At 33.2% G+C, this 18701-nt stretch overlaps 1 protein-coding gene across 1 annotated transcript in view; it reads right to left on the bottom strand.

Annotated features, from left to right (window-relative positions):
• Positions 1 to 18701, bottom strand: part of LOC106460537 (lachesin-like) — a 186937-nt gene that overhangs the window by 67037 nt on the left and 101199 nt on the right. Inside the window, exon 2 of the mRNA XM_022387280.1 lies at positions 3778 to 3884. Within this exon, the coding sequence (XP_022242988.1) occupies positions 3778 to 3884 (107 nt within the window). The remainder of the gene's footprint in view (positions 1 to 3777; positions 3885 to 18701) is intronic.

Raw genomic sequence — 18701 nt, 5'->3', positions numbered from 1 at the left:
ATAATCAGTCACAAGAACGTCGAATCTGAATCACTTGAAAAAAACACGGGGGTGCTTAACTTTTTTCCAGGTGTATATATAAAACGTATGTAAGATAATAAAATTCCATTCCAGAGTTGATAAATAAATGTATATACTAGAATGTTCTTCATTTTTTGGATAATTTGTTACTAGGTCTGTATATATGATATGCAATAAGGCGTCATGCATTAAAAAATGATGCAGTTAAAATATAATTGTGCAGTTGAAAAAATCTCGAGGAAAAGCCCTACTCGCATTAAACTTAAACCGAAACAGTCGTGTATATAACAACTTCTCTTGTCTGGATATTTGATAAGTATTAATTATTTGAGTTTTGTAATTTGTATATCATTGGGTTTTTGTACATGTGTTAAAAAATCTTACATATTCATTAAGTACTTAGAATTAACAAGTGTACAATATAAGATTATTATCATGCACAAAAAATATTAGAAACAATTTCACTTCACCAATCACTCACATGTTTTAAAAGAAAAACTTATAAAGGATAATTATTATATGGTTATATGATATGGTGAATGAATGAAAAACTGGTAGATTTAAAAAACGAAATACTTTCAGTTCTTTGTAATGGTTAGATATCACAACACAGCACGAACAAATGTTCATTATGTATGACTTACCTATCATATATTTTAGTATATGATATTTGTGTTGCTGTAAATAAGCAAAAATAATAATATTTTGATTATAACTGAATCTTTTTTCTTTTTTTCGAAATGATCATCTCTTTTCTTTGACAATTATTTTGTGCTGCTAGCAGACAAAACCGTTTTAAATGATAAGATAGACAACACTTATAGTGCTGTGGCCATGTTGTTTGTTATATGTATTACATCCTTAACTTGGAATATCACACACATTTTTTTAATAATGGAGTTTACACAATGGTACCATTTTTTTGTTGAAGCTTGTATTATTCTGTGTCTAGTAGCGATATATGTTACACGTTCATGTACATATATGTATTATTATGTATCTAGTAGTGATTTATGTTACTCGTTTATGTACATTTGTATTATTCTGTATCTAGTAGTGATATATGTTACACGTTCATGTAGATTTGTATTATTCTGTATCTAGTAGTGATATATGTTACACGTTCATGTACATTTGTATTATTCTGTATCTAGTAGTGATATATGTTACACGTTCATGTAGATTTGTATTATTCTGTATCTAGTAGTGATATATGTTACACGTTCATGTACATATATGTATTATTATGTATCTAGTAGTGATTTATGTTACTCGTTTATGTACATTTGTATTATTCTGTATCTAGTAGTGATATATGTTACACGTTCATGTACATTTGTATTATTCTGTATCTAGTAGTGATATATGTTACACGTTCATGTACTGTACATTTGTATTATTTAGTGTCTAGTAGTGATATATGTTACACGTTCATGTACATTTGTATTATTTAGTGTCTAGTAGTGATATATGTTACACGTTCATGTACATTTGTATTATTTAGTGTCTAGTAGTGATATATGTTACACGTTCATGTAGATTTGTATTATTCTGTATCTAGTAGTGATATATGTTACACGTTCATGTACTGTACATTTGTATTATTTAGTGTCTAGTAGTGATATATGTTACACGTTCATGTACATTTGTATTATTTAGTGTCTAGTAGTGATATATGGTACACGTTCATGTACTGTACATTTGTATTATTTAGTGTCTAGTAGTGATATATGTTACACGTTCATGTACATTAGTATTATTCTGTATCTAGTAGTGATATATGTTACACGTTCATGTACATTTGTATTATTTTGTGTCTAGTAGTGATATATGTTACACGTTCATGTATATTTGTATTATTCTGTATCTAGCAGTGATATATTTTACACGTTCAAGTACATTTGTATTATTCTGTACTTCCTAAAAAGGAGATGGAGTCATTAGAATTTTAGTATGTGTGTTTTTTCAGTAATTTATTATATTGAATTAAGGGAGGCTTAGGCATGACTTGAGAAGTGTTGTTTGGAAAAAGGTCTTATATGCATAGGTGACAAGAGTTTCTATGGAAAACTGGTGTTTCTATATCAGTGAAAATATAATACGAATAATGTTTTATTGTTAACACTTTTCTTTCAGATTCTTAATTAATAATCCTTTAACTTGCATTATTAGTGCACCAGAAATTAAGAATCCTAAAGTAAAATTATGTTGTGCAGGTATTTTCTGAAAATAAATCCAGGAAGTGGAACAAAGGTTGGAAGAAAACACATTACATCTCTTACTTTGTTAACTTTCCTGAATGACATCAGAGACCACGTGAGTGACCACGAGGTTTTGTCACTGTTAATTTCGTTATATGTCATACTCTAGTATGTTCAATAAGCTAAGGCGACACTTTTTGTATGCAATTATGTGTATTACAAACATATTTCTTAAACTTTGATGTGATTAACTATAATTTACAAAGTCTCTTACATTGTATGTTCTCGCAGTTTCCTAAACTGCACATGTAGATGTTCACATAACACCTGAACAAGAAAGAGAAGTAAGCCAGTATCTCACGGATGTTTTATACCTAGAATAATATCGACAAAATAAAGTAGAGAAAATACACTACCCATGTAAGATTTAGCACAAGGAACAGAGGAACATAACTTATAAACAAACATATCAACCTAAACTATTATAATATAATACACTGTAAAAGTTACTATTAAAATATCATTTTAAGGTTTAACGATAAAGTGAATTTATATTCTTTTTATTAAATATACCATCTTTTACGTAAATTATTAGGTTATAGTATTTAAGCATCGTTTTTACATTTTACGGTACATTTTAAAATTTACAGTAAACTACTGGAAATTTAGTTGTCAGTATTTTACCGTAATTCTTACATATGTTTTTACAGGGTAAACAAAGAGCTCTCTGCATACAGCCGTTCTTGAATTGGAGCTGAGAGACTAGAGGAAAGGCAACTAATAAACATCAGTTACAGCTAACTCTTGGGCTACTTTTGTCTGATTGAATAGTGGGATTTAATTATCAATCTACTAGCATACTCTCACGGTTAACGGTCTAAGCACGCTAACCACTAGGCCACAACCTACCCTTCCACTTTCTTTAAGCAAAACAGTCAAGTATGTGCCAAGTCGTAATAAATTACAGAGCTGCATGGTTAGTATGAAACGGTGTTTACGTTTTAAAGAAGCCAAAATATTTGACCATTTTGTATGGTATAAAGGTCATAGTAAGTAATATTGTCCAGCGTTTGTAAACAAATGTTGTGCTATATTTCACGAGGTAAACAGCAGTGCTTGCATAGTTTCTTAGAATCTTTATAAAACAACCTCTCTATTATTAGATCAGTCAAAAGCAGGTTAACCTAAGGGCCTAAATCATACAACAAATGAAGTACTGCTTGTGTTTGATTTGTTCTTTACCTCTCAAAGAAAAAAATAGAACAAAAAAACAAAAGAAATAAACTAGAACAAGAAGAGAAGAAACAAATTTTTGTGGATAAAAAAAAAACATTTTGTCATGAACAGTAGAGAAGAGAAACGTTGGTTGTTGCTCTTCAAACGGGGGCAAGACAAACAGTGAAAAAAAGAAAACTAAAATATAGAGAACGACGGGAGGTAACATCTGGTCGACAAGTAGTTGTGCTTTTCTAAGATCGTGCTTGTGCTAAGAACTTGTAGTATTGTTCCTGATCAGATGCTTTAGGGGAGTGACATACGTAATTAATGACTTTACCCTGTAAGACCCCAAGTTCTCTACAACGCATGGAATGGCTGCATTACGTCCTACGGTTACTGTAGCATTCGGAATTGGTTCTGTGAATTCAGGTTCCGGACCCAGTTCTGAAAAAGATAAGGAAAAGGTCAAGATTTTTTTGATTTTTTTTACATATATAATACATTAAACATTTAAATGTTACTATAATATTAGTATTATCCAAGAGCAAAGATTAAGTGTCGGTCATACTAAATGGAAACATCAATCAGTTATGAAATTGATAAGCAAAGCCAGATAAATGTTTGAAGTAAAACTCTGGGTTAATTTGACTTTATGATTATTAAATCTCGTTTCTTAGTTTTGCATATCACAAATAATATTAGTTGCCTTCGTTTTTCATTTAAACATAGCATATAGATGACCTTCGTTGATCATAAAACGGAGATCAATTTATGCCACGAAATACGTTTTATATATTGTTTACATTATAAGGCTTCTTTACGAAAACTGTCAGCTGTGATCCATGAAATACAACATGTTCGTCTAGCGTTTTGTTTTTATCAGAATGTATAAACATGTAGGTTTTATGTCTATTATAATGAAGCAATAAATTCTTACAAAACATTATTTTTATATATATGTATGGTGTGCACTGAATGTCAGAGTTCCTGAAACATCACCTTAAAGCAACAAACATGCCACACCAAACCTAAAGATGTGGCTGGGTTATATTTGAGTGAAAGCTATACAGCACTTTCCGAATGCATACCATTGTAGAGTTAGATATGATTGCTCAGAGCGACACAGGATAATAAAGGTGGTTCTTTAAGAATGAATGTGAACATTTTTCTCAATCGTATCAAGTCATGATCTTTTTGGAAATCTTAGTGGTTCTGAATATTAGGTGAACGATTTAATATTATACATCAAGTAGTGTAAATAAACTATCATATATAACGCATATATCTCTTTCATCACATACTATTGACACTACTTGAAAGTGTTCAACAGTTGCTACAAGCTTCTTCTCGAAAGTAAGCACGCAGGTTTACAGAACCTATAAATTTCACGATTACCATTTATAGCTGTTTTTAATTTACTTGAACTCAGAGAATCTATGCGTACAATAAGTATCGAACATTTTGCTTGCTCTGCATTGACTAAATTAATCCGGTAAGCCTGAAGATAGCATTTCCAAAACAAAAAATGTTAAACAATGATGTTTCGTTAACATTACTATGAAGCATTGTTGTGGATTTTTTGCTATTCTATTCCAACTAAAATGGAAACATTTTCGTCAGTGCTTTATTTCAAATCGTAACTTAATGATAACTTCTACAGAATATGCTTTGATTCAACACGTTTAATCGCATTTAGATATTATGTTTCCTCTCTCGTCACACAGATAATAAGCTTAAGCACAAATAAAACTCTCGGCTTACTTAAAACCGTAGGTACACACACAGCGGAATTTTACTTGTTTGTTTGTTTGTTTGGAGCAAAACCACATTGGGATATCTGCTGTGTCTACCGTGGGGAATCGAAATCCAGATTTTAATGTCGTAAGTCTTTAAACTTACCACTGTCCCAATAAAGCGGCATTTTACTTGTTTGTTTGTTTGGAGCAAAACCACATTGGGATATCTGCTGTGTCTACCGTGGGGAATCGAAATCCAGATTTTAATGTCGTAAGTCTTTAAACTTACCACTGTTCCAGTAATGTTACTCTGTCACAGGAATTGACATCATATTTGACATTTGCGATATGCTTGCAATAGTTTCAACTCATTATTGTATATTTTCATCGCTATAAAATCATTGGCAACCATGTTTCTGGAGGAAACATGAACATTTTTTATCCAAGACACGTTTAAACATGTAAATTTCCCTCTTTTTTTTCCAGTTCGCTTATAAAGATATCATCTCTACCCATAATGGGTATAACCCAAAGCACATTATATGGTAGCTAAAAGTGGAATTACCAGTTTTGGTGTTCTCTTTAGTAATAGCTACTATGTAAGTGACAAAAAAAAGATGTAAAACAGTTAATACTTGAATAAGAAAAACAACAACAATAATAACCTACTCCTTTCCTAAGTAAGTCATATATAAGAAGACTTAGGCCATAATCCTTGACTGCGTGTTTAGTGTGTTTGCTCCTTTTCATTCCTTGTTCTAACCCTTCTCAAAAATAACAAAAATTTCCGACCATAAACAAATCAAGCACGATTCTTCTGATAAAGTCAACCGCGAATGATACAGCAGATTAAAAAGCTAAAAAAAAAAAGATTACGAATAGATGTTCAAATATTTTCATTATTGGACGTTCGAGAAACTGTAGTCTTGTTATATGTAATGATTTTTATCACTGTGAGTATACTTTATGCAAAAAAATTATAAAACATGATCCTTAAATCTTGCCTATTTGAGGATTAAAAACATATATGATACTACATACATGTTTTTCAAATCTAGAACCATTATTGTAAAACATACATTTTGTGCTATGCCCCCGAGATTAACATCCAAGTGTTAAAGATAATAAATCCTGAGTGTTTTAGAGTGATTAGTATGATTTTGAATTTGCAAATAATTAGCATTCTTTCTTTGCCAAGGGTAAAAAATACTTGTTCTATTGGAATAGATGCCAAGGGTAAAAAATACTTGTTCTATTGGAAAGATGCCAAGGGTAAAAAATACTTGTTCTATTGGAATAGATGCCAAGGGTAAAAAATACTTGTTCTATTGGAATAGATGCCAAGGGTAAAAAATAATTGTTCTATTGGACTAGATGCCAAGGGTAAAAAATAATTGTTCTATTGGACTAGACGACAAGATCAAGCCTCTTCCAAATGAGATTTGTGCATTAAGAATATTTTTGAAATCTGCCATCTGCATTTCAGTTAAAGCCTAAGTATAAAATTTCACAACCAGTTTAGATATTTTCTATTTGCCAGTCCACGAAATGGTGATTTTTTCTCACTGAAAATTTAATTTTCGAATAAAAGGACGTGTTCGTCTGTTTGTCGTTAAGCACAAAGCTACAAAATATTGTGCTCACTAAGGGAATCTAAATCCGGTTTTTAGCGTAATAAGCCTTCAGATTTTCCGCTGAGCCACTTGAGAGGGGCAGGGCAAATGAAAGAAAATATTATGAGCATTTGAGCTAAACGGCCAAGACAGAGAGCTCTATAGATATCCTAAATTTTGAACTACTGACAAGAGAGAAGGCAGTCAGTCCGCAGCACCTGCAGCCACTGCGCTTTGTCCAGCTTTTTCAATTAAATCGCGGAGTGGCTGTTACTTTTATAACGCGCCTACAGCTGAGAGTGTGGAGCGAGTTTAGTGACATCATATCTTTGACAAAGGAAACTTTTAACTCAAATAAGCCACTCAACTAGCAATGGGAACTGCTAAATCAAACACGTCATTTAACTGACAAGAGAAACTGTTGACTCAAACATGTCATTCAACTGAGAAGAGCTACTGTTAAACTCAAACATTCCATTCAACTGACAAGTGGAAAAATATATATTCAAACAAGTTGCTTAAATGACAAAAGGAGACTCCTCAACACACACTAATCTTTTAAGTGATAAAAATCAAAGCCACTACTTACAAGACCACATGTCAAGTAAAAATGGAAACTACCAACTTACACGGATCTTTAAAATGACGAGAGAAACACAAGCTTGTCAAGTTACATGGTTGACTGATAACTAAGACAAACTTCTGAGGTAGCAATGCAGAAACGGCTATCTCAAACATACGGCTCCAAAGCAGCCTAATTTATGAATTGACAAGGGAAATTTCTAACTGATACAATACTGTCAAGTAACAAAGGAAACTGCTAACTAATACGTCTCTCAAGTAACAAGGAAATTGCTATCTTACACATTGCTTTGAAGTGACAAAAGAAAGTGCTAGCTAATACGTCTCTCAAGTCACAGGGAAATTGTTATCTTACACATGTCCCTCAAGTGACAACGAAAACTGCTAACTAATACGTTTCTCAAGTGACAAGGAAACTGCTAACTTACACATGTCCCTCAAGTGAAAAAAAAAATTGCTAAATTACACAAGCCTCTCAAATGACAAAGGAAACTGCTAATTTATAAAAGCCTTTCAGAGCGACAAAGGAAACTTTTAACTTACACGAGCCTTTCAGGTGACGAGGAAAAAAATTTAACTTACAATAGTCTCTCAGGTAAATTTAGAAAACGTGCACCGTTAACCAACATAATGATTTAACACAATAAAAGTACAACATTTCATTAGGGACTAAAATAACGAAAACTGCGACTCAAAGAAATTCCGAAAAATACGGTTATTATTTGACGATGACTTCAGCGATAGAAAAATTATATTTTCGCACACACACACACACACACACACCCATATATATATAGATATATATATCGAGGGCTCAATTTTGCATGTGCACCTCTATTCTTGAAAAGCTGTTCTTGAAAATATAGATCACAAATTCAAAGTTTATTAATAAATGAATTTCGTCTTTTTGAGAGCATGCAAGTTTCAGACTAATCTAGCCTATTATTTTCACACTTCGCTTGTGCGAGGTACTGGTACTGATTTATTGCATACTAATAAAAAACATCGCAGGAATATTAAATGTTTAACTTCGCTAAAGCTCATGAGATTTCAAATATATTTTGGAAATATTCCGACTGACGTGTCAAATCAAAGGTTTTAAGTTCTATAATTAGTAATGATGAGCTTTCCTAAAATAAAAAAACGCATCAAAGAACAAATAATTTGAATATCGGACAATATACAGTCGCTGTAAGACAAAGAACAGAGAGCTGGAGTGTCGTTATGGCATTGGAAAATAACAACAACAAACATTGTTCAAACTGGCTTATACTAAATCTTAGAAACTAATGAACTTACTGACAAGCGAATTAGATTTCGACTTATTTTTCTGCTAATGTTAAAAAAAAGAAACATCTCTACAGAGTATATAAGAACGTATAAAATAATGGAAATTATTCTCCAGCTAGACATTTATAACGTCTTTGGTTTACTTTTAATTTTAGGGATTTGCATTGTTTTCTAGGTTATCGTTGACATTCATAATAAAAAACGTAACAACATTCATCTCCTTAGCAAAAATATCTAAATGGCCTTAACTTACCCGAAAGACTAAGTTCTTAGTGCATTTAAAACAAAATAAAAAACACAAAAGACAGTGGATAAAGTAAATTATTATGCTGTATCGAATGAACAAGAGAAATAAATGACTAACACTTGCTCACTAGTTAGTTAGACTTTTGTACGTAATGTTACACAATACAAACCAACCAATTAATATTCAATATTAAGATATATTTTGTTCAATTTCTTGGTTCTTCAGCATTGGCTGAACCAGAATTTTTAATTCACTATTTATCAAAACTTTGAATCAATTTCAAAATGGTTGAATTAGACTAATCATGATATCATTCTATATTAATACTACATTCTCCAAATCCTTGTATGTAGATACTTTGATTTATGACATACTATCTCATACCATATTATCTTTACCATTACATCAAATTTATAGAACAGATCTCTGTTCCCGTTTCGCACTGAAGAGCAACGCTTGTGCAATGATGCTCATCTTTAAACCTTTTATTATAAATCTAATATCACGAAAAAATTCCAGTAGAACAAACGGGCAAAAACCATTTAAAAATCAGACTTGTTCTTGAAACAACACTCAATACCTTGCATCTCACTAGCTAAGGCTGCTAAAATAATGATAATAGAAAAAGTTGATTTTCCGACTGTTAGATAAAATTTAAAAGTAATCAATTTGCTCTTCATGTTATTATTATCTATTGCTTCACAAGCCTATAGAAAAATCGACTATAAATATTTTATTCAAACCTGGGCAAACCTACTTAAAAAAACTCCTGCGTTGGTCATGGTACTACTTTTTTTTGTTGATTCTTGAAAGAGAAGAATATATTTTATCAGCTTTTTCATTATTACTGGGACCCGGCATGGCCAGGTGGTTAGGGTGCTCGACTCGCAATCTGCGAATAGCGGGTTCAAATCCCCATCACACCAAACATGCTCGCCCTTTCAGCCGTGGGGGCGTTATAATGTGACGGTCAATCCCACTATTCGTTGGTAAAAAAGTAGCCAGAGAGTTGGCGGTGGGTGGTGATGACTAGCTGCTTTCCCTCTAGTCTTACACTGCTAAATTAGGGACGGCTAGCGCAGATAGCTTTCGTGTAGCTTTGCGCGAAATTCAAAAAACAAACATTATTACTGGCCAAGTTTCTCTTCGAAGCCATTCAAGCACCGACGCCTACAGCAAAAACGGCTATGTTTACTGCACCAAAATCTATGCACAGCTACTAAACAAACACCTGCGAAGGTTGTAGGGCTATTTTTAATTGAAAGTCGAGATTTCCACCTTCTAAATGTTTTAAGTTCTTTTTTCGCTTCTTACATAAGCTTTTTAAGTCATTCAAGCATCGCAAAAATGTACAAGTCATTTAAGTACCATTATACTAGTCAGAAACGGTGTGTATATTTATAAATGTCTTCATCCTTATTATTATTGATTATAGTTTTACAAGCCAGTACAGAAACAATTGCTGCGAATATTTTACTTAAACCCGGACAGTAGTAATGAATGTAGTATTGAGTATGTCATTGGGTAGTTTTAAAATTAATTCAAGCACCTTCGGTTTTTCGCCCTGAAGAATTTCTCTAAATTCTTCACTTTTCGCTATTGAAAAAAATCCGGTGTTTTTCTAATGCCATTAACTGGAAATTACCACGTTGAGTATTTATCATTTCTCGAGTTTGCTGTTGTACTTTGTCTGTATGTGGTGTCCCCACATATAGTTTTCTTTACTATAAGAAAAACACGCACTGCACTCAAACACTTCGTGGTTTTCTGCGACTATTCCAGTGAATTTTCTAACAGTAGACGATTATCATTGTAGGTTTCTCTACTCTTGTGAGCGGTGATTTATTCCACTGAGTGATTTATAATACTGAGTGCATATTTCAGTATCATTTTATTATTATTATTCATATTTTTGTTTTACAAGCCTACAGCAAAATCATCGGGGTATTTTGTACAAAACCTAGACACATATACTATATAAAACGCTGGGAATGTCCATGACCTATTTAAAAAAGTTGATTATTTTTCATTCAAAGTTGATTTACGTGACTATAGATACATAATATATGGTCCCCAAGTGGCACAGTCTGAGGACTTCCAACGCTAAAAACCGAGTTTCGATACTCTTTGTAGCTCTTTGTGTAGCTTTGTTTTCAACTTCAAACAAACAAACATAATATATGTGATGTGGTTGTAAGAAATATAGATTATTAGCATTTACGTCGCTTTTGTAGTATACAGAAATAACGATCCAGAAATGCATTCCAATTACAGTTTAAATAATACTAATAAACTATATAGATTTGCCTCAGATCATTAAATTCTGGAACATGATTAGCTAATTGTCAATGGTCACTCTTAAAAGTAATCTATACAAATGACAGAATGGCTTATCGTTAGAACAATACCACTCACATGTACCATGTTGCGCCTCGAGCATGACTTGAAGTTATGTTGCAAAATTTAGGTAGCTAAGTAAACAAGGGAATATATACCAATGTCCCCAGGCTATTCTTTTAGATAAAAGTCACTAACCTATACTTGGGCTAAGTTCTATCACCCGTCCTCTGAAATTACGAGCACCTATGTCATGTTAAATACCATATAGCATGTCCGCGTGGAGTCGTAACATGCTTTTCAAAAAAGCTTTGAATTATTGAGCATGATTTTTCGACAAAATAATGCCTAGCCGGTTGTATTTCTGACAAGGTGTTTTGCTGTTGATTCTGTAATAGGTCCCTAAAGAAGACGTTTGGTCTTTGATATCCAAAATAAATGTAATCTTTATGATGAATTAGTTTCATACAACTACATCCATGCAATTTATTGTTAGGCCTGAAGCTCTTTAGAGAGGCATTGTTATTTGTGACAACTCTACACGTTCACGCAATTACTCCTTGAGCACTAAATGTTAGTGTGTCTTCCTATTTATTTTTGACATCGGGATAGTGTGTCTAATTCAAGTATTATATAACACATCTAAAAACAAAATCATGACCTAATATGAAATTTCAAGTAATTCAAATAATTTGAAATTCATGCTATTTTATTTTAACATCATCGGAGACACGAAATGAAGAAATCACACTGGTTATAAAGTATAGAAAAGAAAAACTTATATTATTTTTTAAAGGAAAACAGAATAATGTTAGAAAATACAAGTTCATCTCTTTATTTAATGCTACTAACCAACTTGAATTATATTATTAGGCATTCTCCGTCATTAAATCTTGTTCAACGTTTTGTTTTGACATTGCTGCCGACCATCCTGAGATAAGGCAAGGGTTTTGTACAAAGAACGTTGTACTGTTCGATATTAGTGGACTTAAACAGAAATGCAGTGAAACTCAATAGCCAACGATTTGCTTACCTGTTGGGAATAAAGAGCAGTACAATGGCTTTAGTTCTATGTTTGCAAAATAATTATTTGCTTACTCATCAACTTCAACCTGGCAGGAAAATTATCGATCAAAGTGAATATTAATCAGATATTCTCCAGACTATGTTTTACATATCCAGAAATATTCCCCAGCAGGAAAATTGTCGATCAAAGTGAATATTAATCAGATATTCTCCAGACTATGTTTTACATATCCAGAGATATTCCCCAGCAGGAAAATTGTCGATCAAAGTGAATATTACGCAGGTATTCTGCAGACTATGTTTTACATATCCAGAGATATTCCCTATCAGGAAAATTATCGATCAAAGTGAATATTAAGCAGGTATTCTCCAGACTATGTTTTACGTGTCCGGTGACACTCCCTATAAGGAAAAAGATCAATCAAAATGAACTTAGAAACATGGCGAGTGTAACGGTGACTGTAGATCAGGTAGATCAATCCCAAATAAAAATGTTTATGGTTAAAGCAAAAAGAAGTTGATGTTTTTAAACGTAGTATTTATGATTTTACACAAGTTTGCAAGAAGACAAAAATATCTTCCATACCTCAGAGTTGGTGGATAATCTTGTAACCAAATTTAAAACATATTTTCTTTGGAAACTGGTACTTAGAATAATAGTTTTCCACAATATTAATGAAAAAAGTGCTATTCTTCAGTTCCATTTCTTTTATGCCGTCAAACCAAGGTTCGACCCTTTTTAGTTTTTATGTTATAGTATAAGGATGTTTAAAAGATAGGAATATACGTATAATGCCACCAGTTTATCGAAAGTTATAAGAAAATATAAAAGCAACCAAATATAAATCATCAAACATTTTATTAGCTGCAGCATAGCGGCTCATAAAATGGCTCTAATTTTTTTTCAAGTACAAACTTTGAGCTCATAGTTCTGTCATCTATTGACCGATTTGAGAACTAATTATAGTTTTGGACACTTTCGAGTGATGTATTTGATCACGCCCAAAGTATCATAGCTTAATTTACTCTATTCCTGCCTAAAATAATTTGAATTTGTGGGTTGGCTGGTAGAGAACTTGATGTGTAATAAAATCGAATAGAATATACGCAAGCCCCACGCTTGGTATTGCTAGCGCACAAAAATATAGCTAATAAAAGTCTCATAGATTAATTTAATTTAATCCTGCCTAAAAGAATTTGAAGTTCCGCGGCTATTGAGGTTTCCTTCTTGATGTGTTACCAGAAAGAGTCCAGAATCATAAATCGTTGAAACAAATGAACTGCTGCCTCTACAAATTAGCCCACAGAAACACTTGGGCATTTGTCACACAAATGATAAGCGTACAAAGGTTCCTACACTACCTCTTGATTGGTTTGTTTAATATCTTGAATGTAGAAAAGTGTCAAATACCACTAAGGTTACATCTCATCAAAAGTTACCTGCCAAATAATATAACTAATATTGTTGGATCTTTTTTTCTTTTTATAGATTCAGAAACTCCCAGGCCAAGCGTGGCATAGTCGTTAGCATGGTAAGACTTCAAGGATACATGGTTCATGTCCCGTTGTCACAAAAATAGTGATCCAAACTACAAGATTGGCAGTCAAATTCCACTATTCAGTCAGATAAAATTAGTCCAAGAGTTGGTGGTGGGGGGCTGTTAAAATAGCTGCCTTCCCTCTAATTTATATGCAGATGGCCTTTGTTTGGCAATGCTGGAAAATTACGAAACAAAGAAGTAATTATAAATTACTCCACATTTGAAGTCAGGTAAGAGTATGTATGCAATTGAGTTAAATACTTTGCCATAAGGAAGGTATACTGGAATTTAATTTATTTACTAAATTTGAAATTTAGATGTATCATACATCAAAGTAGCAGAGTAAGCACCATCGCTTCGCTCAGGCATGTTATAACAGTTACAAGTTTTATCTCATAACAGGGATATTTAAGGTATTTCACGAGTCTCAGAAGAAACATTATATGATTTATATAAAAAATATCGTAGATACTTTCAGAAATCCATAAAATCACAACACATTCATTTCTTTAACAAATTTCTCCTTCCGGGAGATTCTTGTGGAAAACATGTCTATTAGAACACCTTCTTTCAATTTAGTCTAAATTATAGAATTGTTCTCTGTAAAACTACATATTTATCCATTGATATTCTCACAAACTTCTCACGGAGATAGAAAAAAAATCAATTAAATAATTAATCAGTTTAAGGAGGAAGATGGTGATGTATTATTTATAGGTATGTCATTAAATGATTGGTTCATGAAATGCTCTTATATTTTCACGCATGACATATTTTGCATTTATCAAACTCGAATGAAGCTAGTAGATTCATGTAATCTATTTATTATTGATGCCATTACTAATAAGACTAAGATGTCTATAATGCGCACCAGCATAAAAATGAAAAGACCATCAACACATAGCCAGTCATAATTTTGAACTGATAGTGTAGAAGAATGGCAACTAGATAATAGTCCTCGCCGCTGATTCTTGGGCTACAATTGTCTAACCGAGTAATAAGATTCGACCGTCACTTTTATAACAAAGAGCGGAGTGCGTGTTTGTGACTACGGACCGAGAAAACCACGAATCTTCTAATGCACAATCAGAGCATCCTAACCACTAGGCTACGACTATCTAGGTTCTGTAAAAAAACTTATGTAAATATCAAGAAACAGTACTCCTGTACCAAAAAGCAGAGCTTTCGGTTGCACAATTCTCCAAAAACGTTTACAATTATAAAAAAAATTATTTCGCAACATGCATGTATATTTGTAAACATTCCCAATAATGTACATTTCAACTCAAGTGGTGACAGAAGGAAATATGTACGATATATATGGTGGCTCATATGACAGAATGGGAAGGCAAATATCAGTATAAGATGCTTATGTACTCTATATCATGTAGTTTCATGCAGCATACTATCAAATAAAATAATATACAGTATCGTTATTTAGGCATCTGCGTCACGTGCATCACACACTTTCTCCAACAAAATCTCAATATTGTTCAACAACTGTATCAAGTGCATGCTCCTCATGCAGTATTATAAGGGGCAATAATGTATCTTGGTGATGATGGAAGTGTCGGTTACATAAAAAAGCAACCTGAATATAGTAGTGTTGAGCAGTACTGTCAGTACCTTTCACACATTCAATGACGAACTTGTGCTGTACCTTTGATGCCATATACTGTGATTAAAGTTTGATCCATAACAAATTATTATCGTGCTTTTCATAGAACAGTATGCAACTTTCAGTGTCTGAGAGGTTTTCCTCATCGACATTCTGAACTGATAAATGTTAACCTTAAATCACAAAGGCAATACATGTAAAGCATGGGGAAGTTAGCAATACAGCAAAAATTATGTTTCTCTTGCACAGTTCTTTGTTGAAGCTGCAGTTTATTTGATTGACATCAAAAAGAAAAACAATTCTGTCAGGTCTTACCTCTTTCTCATATGTTAATCAACATTGGCTGGAATGCATTGCATAGCATGCAAACAATCCTTTAATTGTCTCCTACATGATGAGTTTGAGTTTACCATTTAGGTATGACTTCGTCCACAAATATCCATTTTGAAATTTTCCAATTCAAGTACTTAATAGCCCCTCTGACACCCAGAGACCTAAGGTGTGTGATAGCCCCAAATGTGTTCATTCTGTTTTGATATCAACAGCCATTTGACAAACAACATGAATTACATGGCTAAAGATATTACTGCTCTTGTGACACCTAACGTCAGGGAAAAATTTTCTGCATGTAAATGCTGTTAGAATCAAACTACAGTCGAGGACACTGATGTTGTTGGTGAATTAATGCATTTCTGGCAATAAGGATAAATCTGATATTGCGAATCTTTCACAGTGCCTTTCCATTTTCACACATATTTTGCACCTTCACTTACTTATTTAAACCCTGAAAAATGTTTGTTCGTGGAAATTAATTAGATATGTAATGCCTAAACCATTACCATATTCACCGAATCCCATCCGGCCTTATCAGACTTGGTATTGGACGAAAGTCCTCTAATTCAGTGGATATGGCAGATATAGCGTAGTTAACATAGAACATAATATATAAACTTAGTATTCCGAAAATTGTTTAATCTCGAAGTCTAAGTTCAAGGGAGATACAGTTCAATCTATACACTCCCAGTGGCACAGTGGTATATCTACTGACCTATACTGCTAGAAACTGAGTTTCGATACCCTTGGTTTTATGCTTAATAACTGTTGCGAATGAGAATCTCGAACGGTCTGAAACCAAGCTAAATGAAACTTTAAATTTAGTAGCTTAATTGTACTTTGGATTTAGCAGGTAAGCAAAGGCCGATATATGGTCAGTTTATGATATTTGCCAACAAGATTGATACATACAGTTTCCTTTTTTCAATACAAATACATTTTAATATACACACAACAATACAATTTACAATAACAGTTATTACAAATAATTATTACAAACAAAGATTTATAAACAAAAGTTTAAACTTACAATCAATATAAAGTCTTCTTCCTAGTCTGGACCTTTTTCGATATCTTATCCAGGTTTCACGGTGAGCGAGTTAATTACGAGTTGACGTAGATACGATTCGCTTAACGGGAAGCTAGCTAGTTTTGTCCTCCGTTGTTCATCAGCCACACACACGCCGAGTTTTTCCACCGATGAAGTTAGGTAATGTTTTCATAAAAGTACTAATGTCCAATGAGAATCCACTAAAGTTAAATGATTTGTAATGTTCGAACTTTGTAAATGCCCCTGGTCAAATATCTAAAGTTTTCCGATTGAAAAGCGTTATAATAATCACAGTTATAGCTTCTGAAGTTCATAGCACACTGACTATAGCAAGCTAGTAAAAGATACTTTTTTTGGCGAGTCGCGTTGGTTATAATTATAGGCGTGTGGAGAGGTTTCTGAAATTTCAATTTTACGTAACAATACTGATGCTAACACAAGCATTTACATATATATTGTTGAATAGGTGGGAGTTTTGTAATAAATATTTAACACTATAAACTGGGCATATTTCTAAATATAAACTTAATCTAAACAAACGTTATTGCTCAGGTATTGAGGGTGGCTTTGTTAATGTTCCTCTTCATAACATTTATTTATCATCAGACCTAGTTTAGGGACCAGTTGTGGTTGGAGTAAGACCTACTCTTCCAATTAAGGGTGCATCATTATTGTTGGGAAATGATTTGGCTGGGGGAAATGTTGTTGCCAACCCTAAAATGGTTAGCGAGCTGATCACTGTTTCATCTAAGGATGATGTTGTTATTGAGAAATATTCTGATGTGTTTCCCTCGTGTGCTGTGATTCGAGCAAGGGATAAGAAATTAAGCCTAAAATATATGATAGACACGGATTCAGAGGACGATATTATAGATTTGTCTCAGACATTTTTTGGATCCAACAGGGATCTTGTGAATAAGTGTCCTACTGACAATACCTCGGTGAGTGACGATTACGAACGTGAGGGATCTGATTCACCTTGTGAAGTTCCGTTTACTAAAAGTAAACTGATCGCTGAGGAAAAAAAAGGATCTGCAGATCTCTTCACTATTTAATTATGCACGCCCAAAAAATGAGCTGGAGAAAGTTCCTAATGGTTATTTTTTCAAAAATTGTGTGATTATGGGGAAATGGAGACCACTAGATGCGTCAGCATCAGAGGACTGGATTATTGTTTGTAAAATCTTTGTTCCCAAAGCATATTGTTATAAAATATTGAATGTTGCCCATGAACTCTCCATGGAAGGTCACTTAGGTGTAACAAGACATGTGGCAAAATTATGAGACATTTCTTTGGCCAAAAATTATGGAAGATGTTTCTCAGTTTTGTAAAACTTGTCATACCTGTCAGTTGGTCAGAAAACCTAACCAGAAATTCCTGTTGCTCCTCTAAAACCTATACCAGCTTTTGAAGAACCCTTCAGTCATGTGATTGTTGATTGTGTTGGGCCTTTAGCAAAAATTCAGTAAGGAAATCAATAGTTGTTGACTACCATGTGTGCATCCTCTCAATTCCCTGAAGCTATCCATTTGAGAAACATTTCAGCCCAAAAGATTTCTAAGGACTTGATAAATTTCTTTACTTTTGTTGGCTTGCCCAAATAAATTCAGTTTGATCAGGGATAAAATTTTATGTCTGTCTGTTCCAACAAGTTGTTTATCAGCTCGGTGCTAAACAGATCAAATCTAGTGCGTATCATCCAGAATAACAATGTGCTCTTGAGAGGTTCCAATCTTCCTTGAAAAATATGATGCGGACTTACTGTCTCGATAGTGAGAAGGATTGGGATGGAGGAGTTAATTTATTATTATTTGCTGTTAGTGAGTCAGTTCAGGAGTTTAGCCCATTTCAGTTGGTGTTCTTAATTACAAACAAACAAAAATAAC

This window comes from Limulus polyphemus, unplaced genomic scaffold (genome assembly GCF_000517525.1).
Source record: "Limulus polyphemus unplaced genomic scaffold, Limulus_polyphemus-2.1.2 Scaffold790, whole genome shotgun sequence".
Lineage (NCBI taxonomy): Eukaryota > Metazoa > Arthropoda > Merostomata > Xiphosura > Limulidae > Limulus > Limulus polyphemus.
Note: the sequence above shows the minus strand (reverse complement) of the source record. Positions and strands in the feature narration are given on the sequence as shown.